A 27,982-nucleotide genomic window follows, 5' to 3' on the forward strand; every position below is an offset into this window, starting at 1 on the left:
TAATAGCACTGAAGAAGAGCCAAAACATTGAAGCAGCACTAATGTTCTAACGTCTGTGTCCATAGATTTATATCAGACGCAAATGATAGTCACTAATAGAGCTGCGTACGATTTATTTTGTACGGGAGATCGGAATCGGTAGATTTCTATAATGCGTCAAAAGCACGTGTGATCGTGAGGCTACGACACATTTTATCGCATGAAATGACCATTTTGAACCTTCATACCAAAGTGGATCAGACTGTCGTTGTTTTGTAATAAAACAATGCGAATCGAATCGAAAGAAACCCCCCGCTTTGTTACATGGCAAGCTTAGATCTAGACAATGGCATCCATTTCATGCTTGCGTAATAATATATAGTCCGTGAACACGATATTGCTACTACGACTTGTACGCACAAAAAGCTTTTGTCTGGCTAGTTGCTTGATACTTCAGATCGCGCAGATCTCTATTCTCCGTATCTTATTTTTCTCTTCTTAATCGTCTCCTCATGAACTTTGTTCCTCATATATCCAATAAAAGATTTCGTCGCTCCATTGCAAACGGCAAAGCACCGGTCGCTACATTCTTTTCAATATTCCCAAGTTTCGCAAGGATGTTTTTCGAACTTTTGAAAGCCCTTTGTCTCTACTTTCTCGAGAGCTGCACTATTTGCACTTAAGCCTAAAGATCTCGACGTAAGCCTTTGTTATTGCTGATGAATCTTACTTCGTCGTAGCGGCGTGTCCTCGTACATGATGATAGCGACTCTGTCGCGCACATAGCGCTCCTTTGACATATCACAACCATCACTTGGTTGTGTACTGAAAGAGTTCTTGATGCTAATATCCAGTCAAACATTACAGCACCCACTGTTGTATAGTATATTCACATACAGGGCTTCTACGTTATAAAGATATTCCACAAACTTTGTAGAGAAAAAGTTGGTGGCATACTTTGACTACCGTGTTGCCCTCCCACCGTCCGGTTTGATTGAAGGACTCGCTCGACAACTTGGATTGTACCTGCGGCACTGGTCTCTGTCGATGTCTCCTACATTCTCACTTCTCACTTTTCAGTAGGGTTTTCAAGGCCGCACGACATTATGATACGTCAGAGCTTGTCATTGATTCAGATAAACAATTTGTCCTTGTTGTGTAGAAGACAAGAGGCAAAGGCATAACGATGGAATTAAAGCACATGACACGACAAAGCAAACTGTAAGCAACACACGTCTGACGGGTCTGCGTTGTATAGTGCTTTCATTGCGCCATTGTGCCTTGTAGATGAGTTTTTAAAATGTACTTATCACCGCTGACATGTGGATAAACGTAAGTGTCTACACTAAAGGCACGCAAGCTGCAAGCTTCCACATTGTGCTGTTGCCATTCGAATATATCGAAACGAGGCTACTGAGTCGGCGGGTTTTGGATTATCACAAACAACAAGATTTGTGACCATTCAAGTGTTTCAAGAAGTTTTATCGAAGAATGTTAACAATGAGTATGTCGAGCGCACGTACTTGTTAGAAAAAACCAGTGCGACATTTGACATGATTAATGCTTCAAAACTCGAATCTAAGCGATAAAATATATGCACCTTTAATGACAGAGAATGAGACTATCGGCGTGAGTCTTGAACAAGAACATGTCTTGCAGTCTTGCTGTCGCCATTGGTCATTGTTCAAAAGCATCACCAGTATCAAAACCAGATGAATAAGTCTGAATGAAAGCTCGGTATCATATAAGTCTAATCTCAGATGTATGACAAATTGGTTTGCTTCGATCTTGAGGCCATACGGACACAATCATTGATGAAAATTAGTTTAGAGCTCATAGACGTTTCTTACACTCAGAAAATCAAGATTGCCTGGTGACCCAACTGAAGCAGCCACTCACTATAAATTTGGATTTAGCTCGCCCTATAGAACTTTCATCCATCATCTAATCTAGCTATGAGTCGTTAAGGTAATATTCATCAGAGCGAATTCGAAGGTTATAAGTCACGCTCCATCTCCAAATGTAGCTAGCCACCTTTTTACTAAATTGGGATAACGCTGGGTCTTTAGCACAACGCTTGTAGTTCACTATACTGCAATCAAGTCTCTCGTCAAGTCAAGATAAATATCATGCATTGATGACTGAAAGCGCTACATTCATAGCTCTCAATCTCATTCCTTTCTCAAGAGCTTATGAAGAATAACAGTGTTAAGAGAATAATGCGGTTTTAGTGCCAATAGCCTCGTGCAATCGTCCTCAACACGAGGTAATGAGAAATGCGTTCGGAATAGCATTGATTAAATTATGACCTGGAGTTCTTTGACACGATTGATGTTGAGATCTGTGATAAGCATACTGCAGACATCACTTTACGAATCGTAGTCCTCTTTAAACCACAGCTGCAAAGTAGTTGATTCTACGAATGGTGTGGAAGTGATGCATACCAGTAGAATGTAAGCTGATTGACTTGTGTCAGGAATGACCAGTAAAGATCTCTTAACTTGCTTCCTTCCGACTTGCTTTTAGCCACTCAATAGATGTCGATTACTCGAGTAAACAAACTTTCAACTTCTGCAGCTAGCCTTCCATTGAACTACACAAAATATGTAAGAAATACTACAAGACAACAGTTTTCGTTCAAAACAACATATTTATTCAAATGTAAAACGTTAAGTATATGCAAAGCCGCTTCCGTTCACGGCTAGTCTGAAGTTCTACGTTGCATCCACGTCGCAACGTCTATCTCCAGCGTGTTTCGTTTATCTTTTCAGGTGGCTCACATACTTGAATGTAAGGTAAATGGCAAGCTGGAGTATACCCCAAATGACAATAAGCCCAACCATAAAGTTGTACTTTCGATTGGGTCGAAAGTCGTATAGATCTTCAATGTATTGTGCCACCGTCATGTCTGTCGTCACACCATTAGTCGTCACGGCAATCACATCCTGTTTTTCACCAAATAGAACGCCCACCAAAGCCGACAATGAGTAGCTTGATGGCATCAGGTATGTAAACCACTTGTAACCCGCTTTCATCGATGGACGTGGTAAGAGATAACCCGAAAAGAGATTAAAGAGACACGATAGTGCACCAACAGCAACGTTCGCTACCTTTTCGTTTGGCATCAAAGCTGACATCCACTGTCCCACGTACGTGCATGCCGACGTGTACAAGTAAAAGATAAACATAAAGAAGAGAAAGTCACCCGCATTGTTACTCCAGCCAACGAGCCAGTACTCAATTGTGACGAACAAAGTGATCACAACAATCAAATATGGGACTTCAGCGAGCCAAAGAGACACACTATACGGTAGTGGTCCATAGTAATTTGACATGCGTTCACGATAAAAGACAGCACGTTCGGCACACGTGACTTCAAGCACAGTCATGAGATTGATGACACCAATGAAATCCATACTGTTATAGATGAGACCAATGTGCGAATTAATACGTTTCACACTGTCAGCTGATAGCTGATAGAATGTCGTGCCGAAAATGATACCAAACAATGGAAAGAGGAACATGCGCATGAAGTTATACTGTGGATTACGCCAATACGTCAATTGTTGCTTCTTGATTAGCTCCTTCATTTGATTTCCAAGACTCGTAGCAATTGGAGTATAGTTAAGCGTTGAATGACGAACAAAATCGTCAGAAACTTCAGCTAACATCAATGTGCGTTCGCGATTTGACTTGTATAGCTCACTATTCTTGTATTCAAGAGAATAGTTCTTCACATCACGACCAATACCGGCACCAATCACTTCAAGCATGTATGTAGCAGGGTTGTATTGTGGACGAATCTCCATCGTGCCAGGGATTGACGCAAAATACTCGAGCATCTTTACCGAATCAACACCAAGATCACCAAAGTATGCAGTGTAACCACCACGTTGAAGTAAAAGCAGGCCATCAAATAGCTCAAAGATCGAAATACTTGGCTGATGGATCGTGCACAGTACCGTACGACCCGTACGAGCAATCGACTGGACACCACGCATGACAATGAGCGCTGATCGTGCATCTAATCCACTTGTAGGCTCATCAAGGAACAAAATACTCGGGTTCGCTACCACTTCTACACCAATCGTCACCCGTTTCTTTTGTTCAACAGATAGACTACCCACCATTGCACCCGAAATGGATGTAAGTTCAAGAAGATCCATCGTCTCGTGTACAAGATTCAAACGTTGCTCGCTTGTAAAAGTCGGAGGGAGACGTAGATTGGCCGAGAAGACAAGCGCTTCATATATTGTCGCAGCTTCCGAGTGAATGTCCATTTGTTCACAATAAGCCGTGATCCGACTGAAATTGGCAGGATTCTTTGGCTCACCATTTACAATAATATCACCGACAATGCGACCGCCAGTCTTGCGTCCAGCAATCACGTCCATCAACGTGGTTTTACCAGCACCAGTCGCACCCATAAGAGCAACCATGCGACCAGGTTCAAAGTGTGCTGTGATACCGCAAAGCAGTTGTTTCTCTTCACCCGATGGCAATGTGACAAAGTATTCCAAGTCTTTAATACACAAATTTGAAGGGGTAAATGGAAGGCCGCCTTTGCCCGACTTCGAGCCTTCGACAGCACCAGGTGTATTCACTTCAATGTATACATTCTCTTCTTCGTCTTGAGTGTCAGTTAATGGCTTAACACTCACACCCTTGTACTTTTCGTAGCGAATAAAGTGTAATGCTAGACCATTCAATGTCGTAAACAAAAAGTAATACGCTATAAGTACAATGATACCAAACCAAATGTACTCAGTTCCTTCCTTGATCGAGAAATTGTCCAATAGTGTGCGGCTTTCAACAGGTGTGTAGCGGTCGCTAGAAAACTCGGACAACATGTTGCTTCGCAATGCCCATGATACAGGAGAGAACCAGTACATCCAAATCCAATAGTCTGGAATCAAGTCGGCGAGAATAATATTTCCCGAAAACAATAGGAAAAAACTCACCGAAATGGCTGCAAGAGCTTGACCGACTGTGATACTTGGCGACAGAGCACTTAACATTGTCATGTATGCACTAATAGCGTGTTGAAATGCCACTAATACGATGAAAAAGACAATATACTTTTCAAACGTACGGGTTAATCCACTCATAAAGTAGAAGAAAGTACCCAAGATGAACGACACGACAAGGTTTACAGGGATCTGAACCACACTCTCCGCAATCGCATACGATGTAGTACGGAAAAAATTACGCGGTCGCTGCTTGTAAAATACTTTCCGAAGTTGAAATGAAATGGTAATTTGCTGCCACGCTTGACGTTGAAATAGCGCAATACTAAAGAAAATCATGCGCAAATAAAACTCCGAACTCACGTTAAAGTAAATCATACCAAGCACAAGTCCAACAATGACAGCTTCAATCACTTTACCCCATAAAAGTGGTGGATCACGAAGCCAAATAAGTTTTTGACGATTGAGTAACAATAAAGTGCTTGGAACAAAAGCAAGTCCAAACTCGGATTTCTCCTTCGATCGCGCCAAGTTAGCCACACTTTTAGCTTTTTTGAAATCTTCAGCACTTTCAAATTGATGCTCGTTAAATCCTTTACTAATCGCTTCATGAGTCTTATGATAGATACTTGATTGACAAAAGTGTTGGTTAAAGTCTTCAGACGTCACTGGTAATTCCTTACGAGGGACAGTACCATTGGAGTATCGATGACCACGACCAGACGTGACTTCAATGAGAAAATCAGCCGGATCGACACGTGGTGGACATACGAAGCCAAGACTATTGAAATAGTCCAAAATCTCAGTACGAGGTCCATGATAGACCATATGACCTTCATTGATCATCAAAATGTCATCAAACATTTCTACAACTTCAGGTGTTGGTTGTAACAATGCGACAATCACTGATCCACCAAGCGTTTTGCACCACGTACGCATAGACTTCACAATGTCAAAAGTAGCAGCACTATCAAGACCAGTGGATATTTCATCACACAGAAATAGACTCTGACCACCAACAAGTACTTCTCCAACTGTCACACGTTTGCGTTCACCTCCACTCACACCACGTAAAAGTGCATCACCTACAACGGTATCCGCACAATTCTCAAGACCCAAAATTTGAAGAAACAATTCTGTACGTAACGCTGCAATGTCACGCATTTCTTCGGGTTGATCTTCTGGACGTCCATTGACACACATGTCAGCAAACTTGAACGTTTCACGAACTGTAAGGGTTGGAATGTGATTATCCATCTGATCAACAAGTCCAACCAGTTTGACTAAATCAATTTCATCACCACGTAGACCCGAGTAAAGAATCTCACCACCAATTTCCGTCTCTTTGTTATCTTGAAGTTTACCTGCCAGTGCTTTCAAGAACGTTGACTTCCCCGCACCGGGATTTGCTAGAATCAAAGTCATCGATCCTGGTTTGATAATTCCACTCATTGGATGCAATGCATGTTTCGTAGTCATAGGAATTTTTTCCCATGGAGTAAAGATTGAGGCTAAATGACTGCCCACAGTTCCATGTGCTCCAACTTCAGCGGGTACTTGTACAGAGAATGAAAGGTTCTCAAAACGGACTTCAGGTGTTGGTAAAAGTAAATTAATCTTGCGTGATAAATGATCGTATTTCTTGTAAAATCGTTCAAGACCACCATTCAGCATCGTTTCGAGATCATCAGCACGTAATGTACTGTATCGACTTGCCATTGTATCATGGCTATGAGAGTACGGATCCTGTAGACTGCGGAAATTAAGCGAACGGTAGACTTGAGGCACCCCCTCGCCATTATCAACTCCTTCAGGCTGTAAAAGATTAGCCGTCGTCTCGTTTTTCTTCTCTCCTGAGGCCATCCGGACTGTCGTCTTAGACAAATACGAAGCTCTTGATGTCGATTAACGAAGTAAGAACGTGGCTTTGCGTCCAAAGAGGCAATTTGAAGAGTGAAAAGTTTGGACACGAGTTTTTAACAGCACGGGCAGATTACCTGAAGCTCTCATATACCGTCCGTACATTATTCTTAAAGGGAAGACCGAATTTTCACGTCTCCACGACACAAACCAGCCGTTCGATTAAACTTAGAGAATCTGAGGTACAGCGACAGGTTGGTAGTCTTATTTCAGTATGAATGAACGAGAGATGAGACAAAGTTAAAAACGATTTTAAAACATTAGAAGAAACAAAGCTTTTGTATTAAGAAATGTAACCACTTATTTCTGAAAATAGATAGTAATGGAATTGGGCTACCACAACTTTTATCTTCGGCTGTTTTCTTGTCGTATACCAGACGGAGCAGTCGAGCAGTGTACAGGCTTGGATTGTTTCTTTCTTAACCAAAGTTCCGGCCCTTGATGTAAAATCTGAAGATTGCGGCTTCAGGTTTCTTCAAATCAATGCGTACGAAAACTTACACACAGACGTAAAGGGATAGAACGTGGTAACACATCGTAAGTTACATTCTGTCTAGTCAAATGAATAATCTGAAGGAAGATCGGATGTAGGAGAAGCTCATATTAAGCGATTTACGATACACACTATTTGGTCGTCTAGGATGAAATCCTTTTATCGGATCCTGGGCGACGGGACTTGGAGTCGGCATCTTGCATGCGAAATTTTGGACTATCCAGCATATGGTAATTAGTCACTGGCTTGATATACTATGCCATATACAAGGATATGTACACGAGAATAAATTACAACAATAGGAAGATGGTTATAGTATTGAAGGATGGCTCATCTTTTGAGAGCAAAAGCGACGGGTACCGTACCACTATAAAAATTTAAAGGTCCGTTGGCATTTTTTAACATTCAAGTGAGTCTGACCTGACATCGAAATTTATCTCGAAAATAGAATAGTTGAAAATAGGACTGAATAATTAAAGCTCAAAATCAAAACTATAGCCTATATATATTTATACAGGTGTAATCGAGATTGATATGGCGCAACTCCGAATAACTTTTTCGTGGTACTGATACCTTACCTAACGTGCCGATGTCCTTCTTCTCCTTTGGTACCCAAGTTCTGCTTACACAATTTTGTACAACGATAAGCAGACTTAAAGCTTACAGGACGATGCAAAGAATCGAGCGCGTAAAAGCGTGTAGTCTCGTTTATTATATTGGAGGAATGTGGCTGATACTATCCATAGAATCTTACAGTACTTCAAAAAGAAAGCGGTAAAGCGTGAAAGTGATATATTTACAATACAACAATAATATCAACATGTTAAGCTGCAATACGACTGTAGCTTGCTTTGAGCTCTTTTTGTCATTTCCTTGTCGTCTACATGTACATCGCGTAATATTGATCCTATACCGTATGTAGCTCGACCTTCTCTTCCACGCACAAATTGTCTGCAATGCATAGGATTGAAAATTTTGATAGAACGTGGCTAGGTGTTTTGTTTATACATCCTCTGCACACCCTACAACAAGCCATTTGTATTTTCCACGGCACCAAGTAATTGTTACGCATCATCGACACCGCCGTGGTGTCGATCTCGAATCTTGCACTTCATGTAGTTAGCGGACAATATTTCTCTTACTTTAAGAACGAGGTAAAATGTATTACTACTTTGTAAAATGTATTACTACTTTTTATACGATATGAAACAATAGGAAAGCATTTCACTGTATTAAAATTTAACTCACGGTATTATCTACGGATTTAAATTAAAGTATGGGTTTCACTGGATCAATTGGACGACGGCCAACAATCCCTCGACCAATAAGATTGTAGCTATTTTACATAGCAGCTAATACGTGGTAATAAGATAAATTAAAATGATAGTACATGGCAATTAGAAAGTCCCTTGATGAAAAACGACTGTTTTCGCGATAATTAGAGGTAACGCGTTCTCCATGTCGTTGGGCAGCGACCCCAACAGCGGCCCCACAATTTGCCTTTTTAGAATTCCATCGAGTTTCGTAATGCAATTATTGCTATATATTAAGGTTTCTTAGGCTTTTAAACTTTTCAGGCTTCCGGGTTTATAATAATTTTCTCGCTACTTGTAGAATTGTCAAGCTGATGCGAGCTTTCACATGTTCATTATATTGTTACATTGTGTTTTCTCTTCGGGATACACAGTGCTGCAAACTTCGCATGAAGGAAGCTTCGACTGTCGGATCTGCTGGGCTGACGCACGGAGGATAGGGTCACTGGGACCTCTGCGACCGAGAGCCTCTAAACTAATTAAGCATTAGAAGATACTATGTGAGAAGGTAATGTGTATGTACTATTTCAGAACATACAGAATAGTACATACACATTACGCAGCTGTGCAATTGTGCATGATACATTTTTATACAATCGTACAAAAAACACATAACACTTTCACGTGATTGTGCAGAACACAGGGATGCCTTAGTATTAATACGAAACGAGAACAATGTATCTAAGTTATGAACGGGTATATAAAACGCGTGGGCTGCGAACCTCTTATCAGGCGCTACAGACATCGCTATGATTGCGTGTAATTGACTGCATCTAGATGTAAACTGTCAATCCTAGTATATGTCAATGTTTAAACACAAGCGCAAACTATGTACTTTAGTCGTCGGGTTGATTACAAGTGCTACCAAGTACAACGAGGCAGCCATACGTCTTGTACAGGTGAATTTAGACTCAACGACTCCCTGTACACTAATACAGACGATAGGCTCGTATGATTCGCTCTGGAGTGGATCCGACATCCTCCAAAACAACTAGGTCATGATATTTTTGACTTTTGGTAGATTTATGGCGTAGACTTCGCCATGCCGAAGTTGACATCATCTCTTGAAATCAGGTCCAGGATGAGACAGGGTTTCACTACATCTCACAAGATGCCTCGACAGAAGTCACCAGTGAGGACTCACGTATCTGTAGTTGGCAGCTAAGTGCCTCCCCAAATTGATCTATGTCTTTAATCAGTCACGCGCCATGCGTAAATACACGACTCTTCTGTGTTTATTATCAAGTTTCACGGCCTTGAAATGTCCATGTTAACAACCAACAATCAATATTTAAGAGTCCCACATCTTTGTAAAAGAGCTTGCAAATCCCATGGATACATTTCATGAACATGACATTATAGAATTTAGTAGCTTCCTTGCGCTTATTGGGACTTGATGTTTCCTCGCGACGGGTTCGTCGAACGATCTTGGGGGGCTCAGTCATCTGTAGTGAAAAGTGAGGCGCTCAAGATGCAGATGTTGAGTAATTTCTTAGTATATATCTGCAAATGCCACATTATTACCCGGCAACCAAGAGATCACTCCCTATCTCTTTAGTATAAATCAGTTTTAACGTCCTGGGTAAGCCAGGAGAGTCTTTCTCTCTGGTGCTTATGCGAGCACAAAGCTTGTAATTTGCATCTAACAAAACACCTTATGATTTCATGAACGAGGTTGGATGGCATGAATGAACAGAGGTGAGACGCATCTGTTCAGTGATCCTTCATGAGGGTGAAATCTGCTTCCGTCTACAGCTCTTGAAATGACTCAAGATTATCGTGGTGATGAGAAGTTCATTGTGTCAAACTATGCTCTATAGTGTTTAGGGCGTTAGGCTGAACATATAAAACCCGGTGGGAGATCACATGGCATGACCTTTCGATGAATTAGTGTGTCTGGTATAGAAGACGGCCTGCCACCGTCGTGACGAAAAGAGCTCATAGCCTCTGGACACGCTGGGATAGTTTGCGCTCTTCATGAAGGGTGGGAAAGAGCTTTGTGTACACATAATTCGCCTGAGAAGGCGATTCGAGAGCAATATATATTGCTAGGTTCTCCTATGTTAAGAAACTATTTGCCGCAAATGTACTGCATCTTTGTGTTCATTCTCGCGCGTGGCCTCGGCTTTGAGACCGAGATCATGTTGCTTCGCCTAGGGCATGAACAATTGCCGGCCATATCAGCTTCTCGTATCCTGAGAAAAAGTTTATTATTCCTCTTTTCACAGAGCTAGACGCTTAACCTTAGCGACCTCCCGATGGGTGCCATTTGTTCGTCCCCTGATGCCCGGTTGGGGTGTACAAGAGCTGACTCACCAGCAAAACACCTGAGCTGGCGATCCAGTTCATGCTAGTGCTGAATGCTTCTGGCTTTTACTACTGGGGAGCCAAGGATAGACTCAGGCTCACAATGTTAGCCGTTTTGTTCGGGTTCGATAATCAACAAACTCGTGCTTCATCCTCTCAGGTCATACAAATTCTCACGATGTAAATACTTGGTACGCCTCGAAACAACACTGCTATGAAGCAGAAGTGCTTTTGGCGCGGGCATAAATCAACATAGCTTCTTTGCAAAAAGGAGAATGTCAGAGCTAAATAGCAAAAGTACAGTTCGGTACCAAGAACAGAGCTCGAAAGGCAGGATTGACAGTAAGACGCGGTCGAAGAATAAAAATGATATAAGTTATTAATTGTATGTCGCGGTCTCTAAAGTAAGCTTCGGCTGAGACAGCAAAGCGCGACTGATACTTGCGTGCAAATCGAGTGAGACGCTCGATAACAGCATTGAGGTGCGCGCCTGATACCAGATCTGATAGGAAGTAAGATCTACTATGTGTCAGTGTCTACTGTCATGACGGCCAGCTCTAATCGCAACTAAATGAATTTGCCTTGACTTTTTAAAGGATGAGTATTCTGATCTCAATGTATCGTACATCACAACCACGTGACCCATCGAATGCGCATTCTAGTGGAGCCGACCGAGTTCATCATGCATCTTAGATACGATTCCAATTGAAAACAGCAGCACTCAGTGCAAGTGGGACAGTAATCATCAAGGAAGTCACAAAACTAATTTGTTTGTGGCAATTGCGCGTGCTGCCTTCGGAAAGAGAAGGTCGTGTTGAAATTTAGGCAGTTTTTGAAGCCAGATACTTATAGCGATCCTTATAAAAGGAGCCATGAAACGTCAAAGTCGCTTCTAGTGTGTGAACTCAAAGCGGGTTGGGTGAATGAAATCAAGTCTCTCCACTCGGCACCGACTTTAAAAGAGCTAATGGCAAGTAACGATTTGCGCATGCTTATGTTTAATCAGTTAAGCCTATAACCCGGCGCTTAGATGATTTCCAAAGCGAATTTGTTGCTGAGCAGCACCGTCTCTTGCGCTTTGTTCAGTGTGCAATAAACTAGTTGATAGTTGTTATCTATTGCTAACGAAATTAATTGTCTTCTCATTGCGGTAAGTACTCCGATTGAGATACACTGGAAGTGGCTACTATACCACGAGGATAGCCTGACATATTGGCGGTGTTTAAGCGTTCGGAGATGCAGTATCGTGTCGATTAGAAAATACCTTCTCCTTGGTAGTAGCCCGGAGCGTATAAATTCGGAAGTGAAGCGCTTATCACACCTATGAGCTATACTCGATTGTAGTCGCCTCAATCAGATATTAATTAATATATACAACACTGCCTTTGGCGCCGATCGAAATACTGTTTGTTTCCATTATTTGAAAAGCATGGCTTTAAGGTCGATCTCACGACGACCAAGGTCAACACTGATTGACTAATGCCGCATTTTTGAAAGGTTCTCGGGAAAAGGATTGGTACGGCCGATTTCATGCGCAAACATTGTGCAAAAATTTGCTGCCTTGACATATCCCATCACTCATCCTCTCCAAAAGGGATCAAAAGATGTTGGAGTGTGACAGAGAAGGCGACTTCTAAGAGTGTGAATCAAAGCCTCATGCGTTTGGCTTATCTTCATCCGTATCGACCGTGCCAAGCTATAGGCTGCGCTTTCCTTCGAGCTGATTGGAATAGGCATAAACACAATAAGTTCTGCCATATTCATCAGCTCATTGCAGAGAGCTTTTACTATGAGTTATGCTTAGGTAAGTAAAGAGTGCATCTGCTTTATATATGAGCAATTTGTGATGTATCGATCTTGCGTCGTCGCGCATAGCAACGCTGTCGCTTCGTCCATCACAGAGAATGGTAAGACGGTCGAACTTTCTTGCCGAGTACAAGGTATTCGTCAATTTGACTTAGTGTTGTGGCGAATATGATTTCGAACAGTATCAAGCCATACGGCGTCAGCTCCATACGTAGTCTTCAAGTGCTAAATGAGCCAACCCCCGTGAGATGAAGGTAAACCGCTATTTTCTATAATTGCTTAGATGCGTGCTTAGTGTTATGTGGCTTTGAAAAAAAAGCTACGCAAGAAGATGGATATAATATATATGTATATATAATCAACTCTCACTACTAAATTATCATGGATTACTCATAATTCTTTCGCATAGCCCTGGCTACGAATGTCGCATGTTGAAATGGTTTCCAGTAACCTTAAGCAAATTGACTATAGGCAATTTGCCCAAAGTCCTGGCCAAATGCAAGATGTGCTGCTTGCTGAGAGCTTTGTGCAGCAAGGGATATGCGAGCTCAAATGCTACTGTTTGGAGGCATGTGTTGGCGCGTTTCCATCGCTGTCGCTTTTACAAGACTCGCTATGTTACAGCGCTTACCCACTTGACACTAAACGTGAGGTGTACATCATATAAAGCTCATTCAGTACAGAGTATTGTTTATAAATTAATTTAATGGACCCAATGTTACATAAGTAGATAGATTGTATTATTCAAATAGGTGCATCCGCACACGGATAGGGTGCGTTCATCCTATTGGATGATAGATGTGGAACCATACCCATATTAGCCAACTAGTAGATTATCTGGTACCAGGAAATGGCGTTCTTTTCGGCGAGAATGCAGCCATGCTCTTCAGTACACGTTTTAGTTCTTTCATGGCTTGCCGGCGGCCATCGTGTTGGATCAAATTCACTGATTCGAAGCAAACTTTCGCGTACTTTGCAAGAGACGCTCTGCACTAGACTAGACATTACCACCGCTGAGAATCCACGGACAGTCGACCAGACCGAACGTCTAAATGGCATGGTGGTGAATTTTCTTCTTCGTGCTTGAGCAGAAAGACCACGATGCTGAAACGATCTGCTTTCGTTCAATTAATTGCACTAAATAATGTTGTGCCTACTGATGAAGACAATCGAACTCAGAGCCGTAGACACATGAGCTACTAGAGTCGCTAAGCGGATTCCTACCTCGAGATCAACAGCTGCAGTAACAACTTCACGCACTGCAAACAATCACTACACAATAAAATCTACGCGAACAATGCAGACGACCACCTTTTATCACAAGCTGCGAGTCACATCAGTCACTAAGGGGACTAAGGGTCACTAACGGGACTTCCACCATGTCTTTACAGGCTATACTTAATTTTACATAAACAAGTTGGCTAGTCACCGTATTCCTATAATATCAGATGATTTTATCTCAACGAGATGGAACGCCATGCGCCAAGAGCGCGACGCTATACTGAGAGTCAGGGTGTTAAAAGTGACATGCGCACGGCAAAGATAGTAGACATATCCAGTATTTAGTGAGAACAAGAAGAAAATGTTTGGATTCGGTGAAAAGTGGACGAGCCTATCATCTATGTCCACTTGCATGTGTTAGATAGCGTCCCCATAGCCAAAGCTTACTCTGTGCAAAGTGCAAGACAAACCATTAAATCAAAAATCTTTATGTTTTTTGTCCCAAGTAAAAAAAACATGTTAATTAATCTGAAAGAAAAAATGGGGTTGTTGGCCTAGACTCGCCGGCTTGGTGTGGCTATTGGTTAGCAGTAACCCTGTACTAGATTCAATTGTATCGAAACGCACAAAAGTTTCGGAAAGAAAAACTTTCATCAGACTATTTTGCGGCATGCTACTATTTTTCAGTCGATTCGTCAGCTTTCGTTGTGGCGTGCATCACTGAAGTTGTAGTCCACCCAAGAGAGAGTCCGCGAGTCGAGGTCGCCGCAATCTTCTCCGAGCGAACATGTTTCTACACACATTTGAGCCCTCGGGAGATACAAATTAAAATATCCTCTGATCAACAATTTATCAAGAGCCTTATCCATGGATTGCTGTTAGCATTGAGTTTCTTAGATATACAGAATAAGGAAGCGCTAACGGAAATTTCCGACGAGATCACGAGGGTTGGTGACATTGGATTTTATAAGTTTACAGACGAATATACACAAAGCATTGTGTGACTGAAAGATTTCCGCCAAACGCAAGCAGACGCCATCACTCCATGTAGTACTGCGGAGTGACGAATGCAACCTCACGCCGATTCTTGACTTCTGTATCTGTCTCTGTAACGGGACACGTAAGGCGCTATTCTATACGGACGCACTACACTTCTTTGCAGTTTACCCAGATAACACATTTGCACAAACATCTACAAATTTCGTATCATGCAAAACCCGGAATTTTTAAGTATCCGTGCAGACGGGAATGACGGCACTCGTCAGAGAAAGGTACACGAGACACATGAACTGCCAGCCTCAGTCTAGTAATACCGATTGATTTATCGTAGCCCAAATCACTTGTATATATCAAACTCTTGAAACAAAAGAGCAAACGGAGTGCTTGGCTAATTTAAAATCTATCAACCCCGCTCTTGGATATAGAATCCAAGGTCATCCATTGATATTAATCAACACGGACTCAGTAACCCAGAGCCACTCTTTTAATGATGTACTTTCAGCTTTTGTCAGAATATTCTTACCGTTGACGAATCGGCTTTCCATTCAGTTCGTTTAGTGAATTGTAAAAGCCACCAATTTATAAAATTGCGACGAAGCATCGCAGATAATTTTTACAATAACCAAACGGCATAGAATGACGCAAAGCTGTTGGAATCAACGTATAGTGTGATGGATGTTGAGTATAATGTGTAACTTTGGCGCTTTTCCGTACATGTAGAACCCGTCCGATCGACTAGCCGCAATCCTATTTTTTCAACAGCAACTTAAAGTCTGACGAGAGAGAACAGAAACGTGAAGCCGAGCAAATACTTAGATATGGCAGGGATAGTTTAATGAGAACTGGTGAATCTATTGTGCATACAGTAGTATACCTGCTAGTGACTTGATCGATTTGTGTCCTGTTCGCTCAATATGATTTTGTTGCCGCTTTAATTGAGCACTAAAGTTGTGAGGTGAAGGACCCCTGACTCTTCTTTACGGACCGAGTACTCATTATTATACTTCAGCATGAAACTTTACCATGGAGTATCTAATATTCATATTTTATTTAGCTGTCAGAGGGATGATGAAGACCTTACGCCGTGAGAAGAATATGATATCCCTTTGATTGGCCACCTTTAAAGAAAGAAGTTTAATGCTTTATGCGCGCTATGTATTGGTGATACAATACGCACGCTTGGGCAAGCTTTTTTTGCGCACGTGTAAGCTGTGTCGACTAATCAAGTCATCCAAGCTCATGGCGTCACCTTTATCCAGTCTTCCAAAAGAGTGATGTAGCTGCGTGAAGGTAAAATTTCTGCTATCTGCTAAAATACGCGTCCGAAAATCCGGCATTGTGATCTTTGTGGACAGTCTGGACAATCTGGCTCATATCACCGCGGACAGCAACAGTGTAACCGGTATGAATACAGCCTAGCTGCTCTTCGACATATTTTTTCGCTAACATGGTTCATCGGCAGTCATACCGTACAAAGGTATCCATATGGTATAGTTCCCTTGTGACGGGACAGAAGAACCGGTAGGTGAGGACACGTAAAACGTGCGAACAAGCGCTGCCTTACATTTCTTGCGTCACTAGGTGTTCGCATTTTGCCGATTATATTCAGAGCAATTTCGTACAAAACTGATTTGCTTACGGATTTTTTTACTATAAATTTAGGGTTCATCACTGGAGCACAATTGTATTCAGCATAGTATGCAAACCACGGTGCACAGCGCTAAATACTTCATCATTGTTTTAACAAGTGACAAAGTGCTCCCCAACCAAATGTACGGTAGTTGAGAAGCGGTATGTGTATCTTTTGCGCTATAAAGTCAAGAAGGTATATTTACGCTTCCACTTGCTCTATGTATCTTGCGTGCAGAATCTGAGTGATCTAATTTGGTCTAACTCTTGCGTTCTCACTCACAGCGAGCTGCGTCGGTAATTGTCGTCGCTTTGTACAAGGATGCAGCTTTTGCGCCATAAATTTGTCCAGGCTCCATAATTCCATGTGAAGTCTCCGTGATTCCTCTTCTGACTTAGGAAATCGATCTGTCGCACACAATCTGCGTTTTGTTGCGTACCTCATTTTCTTTCCATCCTCCATCAATACTTAATAGTTTATTGTGTAGACTACGCACTTCATCCCTGAACGCAGTATACATACGTGCGTACTAATTTTCTGTGTTGAGTTATTTGTTTTGTTTTGTGCCAAATCCGTTGCGTTTTAGCTGACTCATAAACAAATTATCAGTAACCAAAGGCATTTTTACATACTGCTTCATCTCTCTCACAAAATTAACATGACACCCAGCATCCAATTTCTGTCACGTCCATTTGCCCGAGGCTGATACGTGCAACCCGGCTAGCCAGCGCTGCATGTGTTTCTCACAGTAACAGACATTGTTTTAAGGCTTCTCATCCACAACCCGGCAAACGTATGCGGCTCAGAGTCAGATATCCATGGATATGACCCCGGAGGATGGAGTGGTAGAGCTAAAAGTAGAGCATAGTAGCGGGCTAGCTACAGCTCATAACCAAAGAAGCTACTCAAAGGTCGAGAACCTAATTTCTAAATTGCCACTGCGACCAAAATTCTCGATGGTAAGGTCTTCCTCTAAATGAGCGACGTTTAAGGTCGAGAGCGAATCGCCTGGCATCTGTGCACCAGTGGGAAGTTTTGACTTCATATTACTGGCGTGTTCCTCACGAAGATTCTATTTCGCACCATCGTGTGAATAAAAAGATTACACAATAAGAAAAATTAACTTTCATACAGGTTTGCATCGCTCGTGCGCCGTGCTAAGCGACGATTTTATCATAATGAGGTGAATGAATACCTTTCCACTATTAAACGATAAAAGGTCGTAATTGCGTTGATGGGTGGTGTAGATTAGTGAAAGAAATGCTATTGAAATTATTCAAAGAGCTTCGAGAGACATAAACACTTCAATAAGTCAGTCGAATCTCCAAAAAACGTTAAACAAACCATCGATTTCCACTTGATGCGTAATTTTTCAATTGACGCCCATGTTGCTGAAGGCAACTGTATGATAGGTCTCAAAACGAGTCAATCGACGCTCCAGCTCCCTTCACAAGTCCTTTTTTTTGGTGTTTCAATTCACGATTAGAACCCCTTCTAGGTGAACTTTGGATTCGTATAATCCTTTGGAAAAGGATTTCTAAGACGTCGTTCCCAAAGACCCGCCTTCGGCCCTACCTCCGGACCGAGGTGTGCGTCATGAGATCGACCTTTCTCTGCTTACCTAGCATAGATAAGTTCATGACTCACCAAAGCTCCACCAGGAGACGTGCAAGTCGTATTTGCAACCCTAGACGATTTTCTACAAAGCTGCAGCTAAAATTGTCGATATTAAAGGATATAGAATCGGTCAAAATCAAATGTGGACTACTTGAAAGGGAGATGTACTAGAGGCACCAAAGAATTACACCCACCAACACTTTGAGCAACGATAACGAAGAAGATCAAATGGTAGTGTAAGCCTAACGAATTTCTCAGCAATCCAATGCACGTAATTTGCGCGTACTTATCAAAACCATTCATCCAAATGCGATGCTGCAACAACAACAAGTGAGTCTGAATCGCCAATCATCCCCCAAAATCGGCTTCAACAAGAGCGGCAGCAGCAAGCGTGCAACATCTTCACGTCCAAGCGTGGGCGCTGGGGCTTAGCACCACGAAGCTCTGCTGAGTTCAGAAGAGCTATATTTGAAGGTGAAGAGCAAACGCTTCTAGTTGAACAATCGTGGTGATCGAAGAACTTTTTTTCGCACAGTTCCTGCTTCAGCCCAGGATTGTCTGTGACGTTGTGTTAAGAGCCACCGGTACCGCTGTTGATCATGAAGCTGATAAAGACCTCGACCGACACCTTACAGCTGCCTGTGCTGGCCTGAACTTGTTGCATAGCACTTTACAATTCTGAAATAAACAGCTATTTAATACTTAAAGTAATGTGTGTCATTTTTAGATCACGCTTGACACGCACTTGCTCTAGAGAATAGAGTTGATCAGCAGTCACTCGCCGATTTTGTTCATTGCATCGCGTGAAGGGACATAACGGAATTTGACGATCCCAAAGAGATAAGGGGAAAGTGGTACGTCTTACTGAGCGTTAGAGAGGCGCGACCCAGTACGAGAAGTCGTTCCAGCTCCTTCAAGATCAAGCTGCGCTTAGATTTTAGGGGTATGTTCGTCTGATGATTTAGAATGTGGAGCTCTTCTGTGCGATTGATAAACAAACACTCGTAATAACCGCTGGTCAGCACCAGATGTCCTAAAAGAAGCTCAAAACAGTATCAGCTGCTGCTTTATCTGAGAACATCAGTATTATGCTGATTCGAAACGTGTGATAATGTGCGTTTCCGTCGCCGTCGTTGCTGCCGTAAGCCTTCTATCAAGTCTTTTTAATTTCAAGCGCGACGTCTCTTAGAAATAATGACGTATGTGCAAGGAAAGGAGAAGAAGAGTGGAATACATGTCCACTTTTTGTCATAACTAAACCATGACCCGTTAGCGAGAGCATTTTCACATTACAAAGAGCAGGCACCAATAATGTGCTGGCTAAATTAATTTTTCAATGATCTACTCTAATGCATAAGATGGCAGGTTATGTTGCAGAACCTTAATCATGCACATAGGTACACTTTTGAAGACCAAGTTGGCACAAATACATCTTGAAAGTCACCTATTTGTACAATTGAGCCAGACATACCTTGCAATTTTGCTTTTTTAGGTACAATGTGCGCCAATTTGAATGTCTTTAACACGTGGTCGGTAGCATGGCTCACTTAATGCCTTACTAAGTCCTCGTCTCAAATTGTTTCGACGCTCAGGTGTTGTGTGCATTCATACTGTTATATTGAATGTCAACCTGCTGAACCAGTGAAGCAAGCCATCGACATGACTGGTGTGATTAGTCACAATCTCTGTGCATTTCTGCAGCTGAACCAAAATCTAAATTTAAACTGACAAGCCTAGTTCAGACCAGGCAAGTATGAATTGCTAGAAGACTTTGTACCGTTGGTCAGCGCGCTAACATACTGGCAATCATTGTTTTTGCGTAATAATACTAAAATAAAAAGTTTGTGTCAATTCATCATATTGTATTAGTAGTTCTGAAATAGCAGTGTGATGGTGTCAGCGACTAATTATGAATACTAAAATATTATTCGTTTTGCATGTAAGAGCCACTATGTGCAAAAAATAATACTGCATATTAGGATGGTCATAACATTTCAATCAGACTGCATCGCTGATTTCATCAATTAAAGCTCATGTCTGGGAAGTGGCAGTTATACAGCTTTATTTATCTCCAGATCCAATGTTAGAGAAGCAGTAAATCTCTTAATGCTAGAAAATCATGTCTAATGTTATAAAAATAGCAGCTGCCCATAGCATATGCCATATAGCTATTGTAATATTCTGCCATGTTTATATTTGGGCTTTTCAAATACCAAGTGTACACTACCTTGGGTGATAGTTATGTATACATGTATACATGTGTACATATTTGTGATGTCAACAACAGTGTAAGAATAGATCAAGTGCGCAAAAAGAGAAAGAGACAAATGATTTATCCTGTGTAAGTTGACCAATGCAAAGCTAGAAATAATCTCTAACATGAAAATTTTTGCCAGGCAACCAAAATAATTAAGCTTCATCACAGGTTTTGCTGTGATGACCCACATTTTTGCAAACACCGCATCTACGAACCTGCATCTTTTGAGCCGTAGGTCAATCGGGTGATGGTGGGGGCTGTCAATCAGTCAATTGATCGTGGGCTCAAATCAAACTGGCGAAAGTTAATGAGGTTTGACTAATTTGCTCTGTAGTTTAGGGCTCCATCGCATGTCTTCCCCCAGGCATGGCGTTCCCTCGCTGTAATAGGCTAGTTGATGAGGCATTTTTTAACCCAAAAAGGGTTCATTAATTGCAAGATGTATACATGTGTGCATCTATACATAGCTATTTTTAAAGTTTATATCTGAAGTAGTATATTTGGTGCTCTTTTTAAAAAAACGTGGTCAAAATTTCAAAATGTGATATATTCCGTAAGTAAAAAATAATAAAAAAGGTTTGCCCGCTCTGATGGCAAAAGGATAGCGAGGATAAGGATCTAAATCAATATCACTCTAATATATAACATACCGACAGAATAATCTGAGATTAAATTATGCGGGAGGCCTAATGACGCAATCTTAATTCTCGATTGATCGAGATTGCTCACATACAGCATCGACAACAATAGCCTGTTTAACATTTTTTGTTTGCACTTTTTTCCGTTATTTTGTAGATTATAGCAAACTCCGCCATATTGCGATAACGGTATAAAGACGGAATCGTGACTCAGCATATTTTCTGTCAAGAAATTCAATTTATGACCATTCATCTTGGTAATTTGGGCGGCTAAACTATCATTTGTCTCTTCATATTGTAATTTCTTCATCTTATTCCATTCAACATTCCTTGTCATGCTGTGTTGACATGATTACCAAACAAGCAGATTATTCGAATAGTTTTTCTTACGCCTGAAAGCTAAAATAAGTAAAATGAATATTCAAGTTAAAAGTAATACTAATAATAGATACTGATAGAAATATCTTTTTGCCAAAATAATTAAATGAGCTAAGGTGGCTGACACCGTTCGTTACATGCGATTATGAAAATGCTGTAGCATTCCGTTATTTGCTTTTCTTTTAAACAACCACAGTGAACATTTATCAGACTGAAGGAACAGGCAGCTAGTGGTGTTTTGTCAGAGATTGCAATGAGTCTACTGCTTCCAGAGACCGAGTCTGATACACAGGCAAATGAGTTACCAGTCCTAGACGTATACCAATCTTTTAATTTTCGAAGTGTTCAGGAACCGTACAATCACTCGAGCCACGACAACACATTGGTCAGTCGATACAGCACTTTAGACACTAAAAGTCTTGAAGTAATGTTAAATGGAGGTTTAGAGCGTTTTTACAAAAAGTATAACCACTTGTCTCGGAAAATCAACTTGCATCTTCCAACACCCGAAGTGCGTTTTCAGGAATTGTCTTTTTCCGTGCAAGTACCGGCAAAAGCAGGTTTTCACAGCACGGTTGGTTCAAATTTAGCTAAGATTTTCACGCCTTGGAAACGACCACGCATGGAAACTAAACACGCACTACACGCAATGACGGGAGTTATTAAACCAGGCTCTATGACGCTAATTCTTGCAAATCCAGGTGCTGGTAAATCGTCTTTTTTGAAAGCTCTCGCAGGAAAGCTTTCAAACAATCTTAAAACGAAAGTAGGTGGTGACATTTTGTATTCGGGTTTACAGGGTGATAAAATTGACCTCACTAAGCTAGTGGGTCTTGTGGACCAGACGGATAATCACATTCCGACACTAACTGTTCGTGAGACTTTTAAATTTGCTGATTTGTGCTTAAACGGACGTCCAGCAGACCAGCATGATGAAATGCGAGACATCGCAGCACTCCGAACGGAACTATTTTTGCAAATTTTAGGTCTTGAAAGTTGTGCGGACACTGTCGTTGGAAATGCACTCTTGCGTGGTGTAAGCGGCGGGGAACGGAAACGCGTAACTGTTGGTGAAGTACTAGTGGGTGGTCAAAGTTTATTTCTGTGTGACGAGATCTCGACGGGTCTCGACAGTGCTGCTACATTTGACATTATGAAAGCCTTACGCACTTGGTGCAACACGTTGGGGGGATCTGTGGTAGTTGCGCTGTTACAGCCAACACCTGAAGTTGTCGAACAGTTTGATGATATCTTGATGATTCACGAAGGATATATGGTGTACCATGGACCTCGGGGAGATATACTCGACTACTTTAGAGATCGTGGCTTTACGTGTCCTTCGCGAGTCGACCCCGCTGACTTTTTGATTGAGGTGACGTCAGGTCGTGGTCAGCGCTATGCCAACGGTAGTCTAGAGCTTCAAAATCTTCCAACTACAGCGCAAGAATTTCATACGCTATTTCTCAACTCGAGCATTTTTAAAAAGACTATGGAACTTATCGCTAGAGGTTTTAATGAACACCAGTTCGACAGTGCTGAGGATTTTAAAAAGGCACAAAGTGTTGTTAACTTGACACGACGTAAAGATCGATCTCAGTTTGGGATGGCTTTTATACCAAGTACACTGCTGTTGCTAAATAGGCAAAAATTGATTTGGTTGCGTGATCCTCCATTGCTTTGGGGTAAAGTTATTGAAGCTGTCATCGTTGGGCTTGTGTTGGGTATGATCTACTTCGAAGTGACTCCAACTTACTATCTTCGCATGATTTTCTTTAGTATTGCGCTGTTCCAGCGTCAGGCTTGGCAACAACTTACAATTTCTTTTCAACTTCGCAAGGTCTTTTATAAACAACGACCCCGCAATTTTTTTCGCACATCATCATATGCTATTGCAGAAGCTGCCGTACAAATTCCGGTGAATTTGACAGTCTCCTTTGTTTTAGGGACGTTTTTTTACTTCATGAGCGGTTTGACGCGCTCGGTAGATAAGTATCTTGTCTTTTTTCTTGTCCTTGCGTGTTTCCAGCACGCTATCAGTGCATATATGACAATGCTTAGTGCATTTTCACCAAGTATCACTATAGGCCAAGCAGTTGCAGCAATCTCGGTGAGCTTCTTCCTCCTATTTTCTGGTAACATCATTCTGGCCGATTTGATCCCAGATTACTGGATTTGGATGTACTGGTTTAATCCGCTAGCGTGGGCACTTCGAAGTAACATGTTATCTGAATTCTCGAGTCACCGTTACACATCTGAACAAAGCAAGAAGATACTGGACAGCTTTTCTATTACTCAAAGTACTGAGTACATTTGGATTGGAATTGGTGTCCTCCTTGCCTATTACGTGCTTTTTACGACATTGAATGCAATGGCCTTGCACTTCATTCGGTACGAAAACTATTTGGGTGTCAGCGCAAAGACTTTACTAGACCATCCACCCAACGAAGATGACACGTTTGTGGAAGTCACCACACCCGAAGCTTTGAAAAATCAGAAAAGCTCAGGACTACCATTTACACCTTCGAATCTTTGTATTGTGGATCTCGAATACTACGTGACATTGCCATCGGGAGAGGAAAAACAGCTTCTACGAGGTATCACAGCGCACTTTGAACCTGGTCGAATGGTGGCACTCATGGGGTCTTCTGGGGCGGGCAAGACGACACTTATGGACGTTATTGCTGGGCGGAAGACGGGTGGTCGAATTGTTGGTGAAATCATTGTCAATGGTGAGCCAAAGAATCCGGCGAATTTTAGCCGTATCACAGCATATTGCGAACAGATGGATATTCATTCAGAGGCTGCTTCTATCTACGAAGCACTTGTATTCTCGGCAAATTTACGCTTACCACCCACTTTTACCCAAGAAGAACGTATGAATTTGGTTTTTGAGACTCTTGAATTGCTGGAATTATCGTCAATTGCAAGCGAAATGGTCGGTCATCTTTCTGTAGAGCAAAAAAAACGCGTGACAATTGGCGTTGAAGTTGTATCGAATCCAAGTATTTTATTTCTAGATGAACCAACAAGTGGATTGGACGCACGTTCGGCTCTGATAGTCATGCGTGGTGTCCAGTCTATTGCACGTCGAGGACGCACAGTCTTGTGCACGATTCATCAACCGAGTATTTCAATCTTTGAGCTTTTTGATGGTCTCTTACTACTTCAAAAGGGTGGTTATACGGCATACTTTGGTGATCTCGGGATTGATTCTGTCAAGATGTTGGAATACTTCGCGTCAATCCCAGGAACCTTTGCGATTCAGCCGCAGTATAATCCTGCAACGTATATGATGGAGGTCATTGGTGCTGGTATTGGTCGTGATGTTAAAGACTATTCGTTGGAATACAATAATAGTAAACTTGGCAAAATGAATCGAGAACGGACATTGCAACTTTGTAAAACGTCTGATACTTTTGTGCTGCACTCAACACTGAAATACGATCCAATAGCTACAAGTTTATGGAATCAATTGATACAGCTAGTGAAGAAGCAGCAACTTACATATTGGCGGAATCCTCAGTACAATTTCATGCGTATGTTTCTCTTTCCATTGTTTGCAGTCATCTTTGGGACAACATTTTATCAATTATCAGCAAATAGTGTCAAGAAAATCAACTCACATATTGGGCTTATTTACAATAGTATGGATTTTATCGGTGTTATCAATCTCATGACCGTCCTGGAGGTTACATGCGCTGAACGTGCCGTGTTCTACCGTGAACGAATGTCAAATTATTATGGGCCGCTTCCATACAGTTTGTCATTATGGTTTGCTGAAATACCGTATTTGATTGTTGTGATCATTCTGTTCGTAACTATTGAATACTTTTTGGTGGGCTGGAGTGATAATCCTAAAGATTTCTTCTTTTTCTTGTTCGTATTTTACCTATACACGTCAGCATGCACGTACGTGGGCCAATGGATGTCTGCATTGATGCCGAATGAAAAAGTTGCGAATGTTGCAGTCGGTGCTTTGTCATGCTTATTTAATTTATTCTCGGGCTTTTTGTTACCTCGAACGGCAATGAAAGTTGGGTATAAATGGTTTCAATATCTCATGCCTTCATACTACTCGCTATGTGTGTTAGCTGGCATACAATTTGGTGATAATCACGACATTATTACCGTGACAACAAATGGTATGGCAACAAATATGACGGTAGCGGCCTATGTGAAAAAGTCGTACGACTTTCAACCAGAGCACAAATATCACTTTATGGCTGGCTTACTTGTCATTTGGGTTGTGCTTCAGCTTGCTATTTATCTCACATTTAAATACGTCAGTCACCTGAAAAGATGATTAAAAGTAATAAATTGCAAATTCAGAGACGCCAATCTTATCCAAACATCGTATTGTAATACTTCAGTAAATATAATCACTTCTCATGAACTTTTCTTACAAAATGTTGCACCACTCGTTCCCGTAAACACTGGCGTTATTAAGTTTTCCGCACGTTCGGCATCTCCAACTGGTGCAGCCAGCAGGTAGTGGGTACGGCGCCGAGCATGTATTACAGAGCGCGTTGCCCTGTGCGTCGTGGCGAATATTGGAGTTGTTGGATACGTGGATGGCACCGGGTGGAGCCGGCACAGCCTGAACTATTGGACGACCGTAAGCGTCTACTTGAACGGGCTGGCCTGCAGCCATGGGGGGCGCATCTACAGTCTTCTGAGGCTTCTTCGAGTCCATTTGGAGAATTTCGGAATGAGAGAGAAGAAAATCATGATAAGAAAAATAACAATAAACTTGAAATTATTACGATATTGTAGTTTTTTATTTTTTTATTTTTTTTTTGTGTCGAGAAAAAAATCGACCTTCGATTCGATATATTAATTAATACAAGATGTAGTTGTTTTGCTGCTCTTCTTCTCTTAGCTCAGGATGACCCAGAGCAGCACTTATTCACCGCTAATGCTCTAAGACAGTTAGCTGAATCGCTTTCAGACTATCCTAAATTTTTTTTTGCAATGCCCAAACGTAAAACCGGAGTTGAAAGAGTGTTCGGAATAAATTCCGTCTGTTGTCATAATATGTGCCATACGATATTCATAGAACGTGGCCAAGATAAAGGTGCAATCAAAACATTTTATGACCTTACTTTGAGGTTGGGCCTGTTGGAAGCAGTGTAGGTAAAAAACATGATGAAATGTTGTTCAGATAAAGAATGATTTACAGTCTTATTCAGTAGATCATCATAAATTGTGAGACTTTTTAGCTGCGTTGGTGGCAGCTGCTACGAATATTTGAACGGCACGGACCATTGCAGACCTCAGCTTACGCTTTGACAGTATTGATATCATGTTGCCTGAGACCTTTTCACCTATTGAGTACTATAAAAGACATGTAAATGGGGGTAAATTGATTAGTACATCGGTTGTTGAGAAGATGTCAAAACCACAATTCATGTATGCTATAAGTTCCTTAGCTCGCTGCTGTGTGCTAGCTGTAGCCTACTGATTGTAACCTAACTCAACAAGACAAATGACCGACTACCATTACGTCTGTAATCAATATCCATAACCATGACATTGACTATAACCATTACCGTAATCCTTCTGACGTCATACACACACATTCAGCGTTGGGATATCGACATTCCCACTCGCCATAAAATTAAGTGTGCTATGTCGCTGACTTGATCTTGTTACCCTGTGTCTTGCGCAGTAATTTGAGCATGTTGGCTCCGAATGCCTTCGTCAGCATATTTGCTATTGATTCTTCATATCGATGCGGTCGATCTTCGGTAATACATGCTTAAGCAGTAAAATGGTGTCTGATGTTCACGTGCTTTGTACAAGCGCGGTAGCCTGCGCTACTCATCAAAGATTAAGGCTCTTGATTGTCTCCCATATTTGCGTGCCCCCCGCGTATTCGTGCCCCATGTCCTTGAGCACTGCGTGCGGCCAAAGTACTTCTTGCTGTATAAGCTGAAAAACATGTACTCGGCTTCTGCGGAGCTCAGTCCGACGTTCGTCTGTTATTTGAATACACAACTAGAGCATTGGCCATATTGATCAAAGCACCTGCCTGATACAGAGCGTCTATTATCAGTGTTGCTACCCTGCGAAAAAGCTTCGACAACCATTAGACGATCCTGGATGACAAGTCGACTCTAAGTACTGATTGCGAAGTTCCAATGATGTAATCCGAGGTTCTCGGGAAAACGAGACAGCTGCATCACGACATATGCGATATATGAACGAGTGCACAATGTTATGTACAGTAGACAGCCAGTTAGAGATCCATTTGGTCGTGAGTACATCTCCGAAAGTACATTCTTTGTGTAAGGTGACTACGCTGTCAACAGTTTAAGATCAGACGCACGTAGAGTTGATGTCCTTGGCGATTTTTTGGCCAAATCCCTGACCACGTCGTCAATGTAGCGTGCCTATTTAATCATTAGGCATGCTGTTGTCGTGCCGTGGCCGATCTTCAGAATATATATATATATAT

General features: G+C 41.7%; 6 protein-coding genes across 6 annotated transcripts; 3 read left to right on the plus strand and 3 right to left on the minus strand.

Annotated features, from left to right (window-relative positions):
• Window positions 1-2,738: 2,738 nt before the first annotated feature.
• Window positions 2,739-6,809, minus strand: PHALS_05252 (atp-binding cassette superfamily; the record flags this gene model as incomplete). The annotated part of the gene is made up of 1 exon (XM_024718950.1): window positions 2,739-6,809. One exon carries the CDS (start codon window positions 6,807-6,809, stop codon window positions 2,739-2,741), a length of 4,071 nt encoding a protein of 1,356 aa, XP_024584298.1.
• Window positions 6,810-13,206: 6,397 nt separating this feature from the next.
• Window positions 13,207-13,557, plus strand: PHALS_05253 (uncharacterized protein; the record flags this gene model as incomplete). The annotated part of the gene is made up of 2 exons (XM_024718951.1): window positions 13,207-13,437; window positions 13,516-13,557. The coding sequence occupies 2 exons, from the start codon at window positions 13,207-13,209 to the stop codon at window positions 13,555-13,557; spliced, it is 273 nt and encodes a 90-aa protein (XP_024584299.1).
• An 810-nt stretch (window positions 13,558-14,367) lies between these two features.
• On the plus strand, window positions 14,368-15,010 carry PHALS_05254 (uncharacterized protein; the record flags this gene model as incomplete). Its single annotated transcript, XM_024718952.1, has 2 exons — window positions 14,368-14,380; window positions 14,694-15,010. The coding sequence occupies 2 exons, from the start codon at window positions 14,368-14,370 to the stop codon at window positions 15,008-15,010; spliced, it is 330 nt and encodes a 109-aa protein (XP_024584300.1).
• Window positions 15,011-17,443: 2,433 nt separating this feature from the next.
• PHALS_05255 (uncharacterized protein) lies at window positions 17,444-17,680 on the minus strand (the record flags this gene model as incomplete). Its single annotated transcript, XM_024718953.1, has 2 exons — window positions 17,444-17,486; window positions 17,556-17,680. 2 exons carry the CDS (start codon window positions 17,678-17,680, stop codon window positions 17,444-17,446), a joined length of 168 nt encoding a protein of 55 aa, XP_024584301.1.
• A 4,098-nt stretch (window positions 17,681-21,778) lies between these two features.
• PHALS_05256 (atp-binding cassette superfamily) lies at window positions 21,779-25,013 on the plus strand (the record flags this gene model as incomplete). Its single annotated transcript, XM_024718954.1, has 3 exons — window positions 21,779-21,817; window positions 21,875-24,943; window positions 25,011-25,013. 3 exons carry the CDS (start codon window positions 21,779-21,781, stop codon window positions 25,011-25,013), a joined length of 3,111 nt encoding a protein of 1,036 aa, XP_024584302.1.
• Window positions 25,014-25,583: 570 nt separating this feature from the next.
• PHALS_05257 (uncharacterized protein) lies at window positions 25,584-26,218 on the minus strand (the record flags this gene model as incomplete). Its single annotated transcript, XM_024718955.1, has 4 exons — window positions 25,584-25,596; window positions 25,654-25,695; window positions 25,817-25,864; window positions 25,929-26,218. The coding sequence occupies 4 exons, from the start codon at window positions 26,216-26,218 to the stop codon at window positions 25,584-25,586; spliced, it is 393 nt and encodes a 130-aa protein (XP_024584303.1).
• Window positions 26,219-27,982: the final 1,764 nt, after the last annotated feature.

The sequence above is a fragment of the Plasmopara halstedii genome, assembly GCF_900000015.1.
Source record: "Plasmopara halstedii genome assembly, contig: Scaffold_2881, whole genome shotgun sequence".
Lineage (NCBI taxonomy): Eukaryota > Oomycota > Peronosporomycetes > Peronosporales > Peronosporaceae > Plasmopara > Plasmopara halstedii.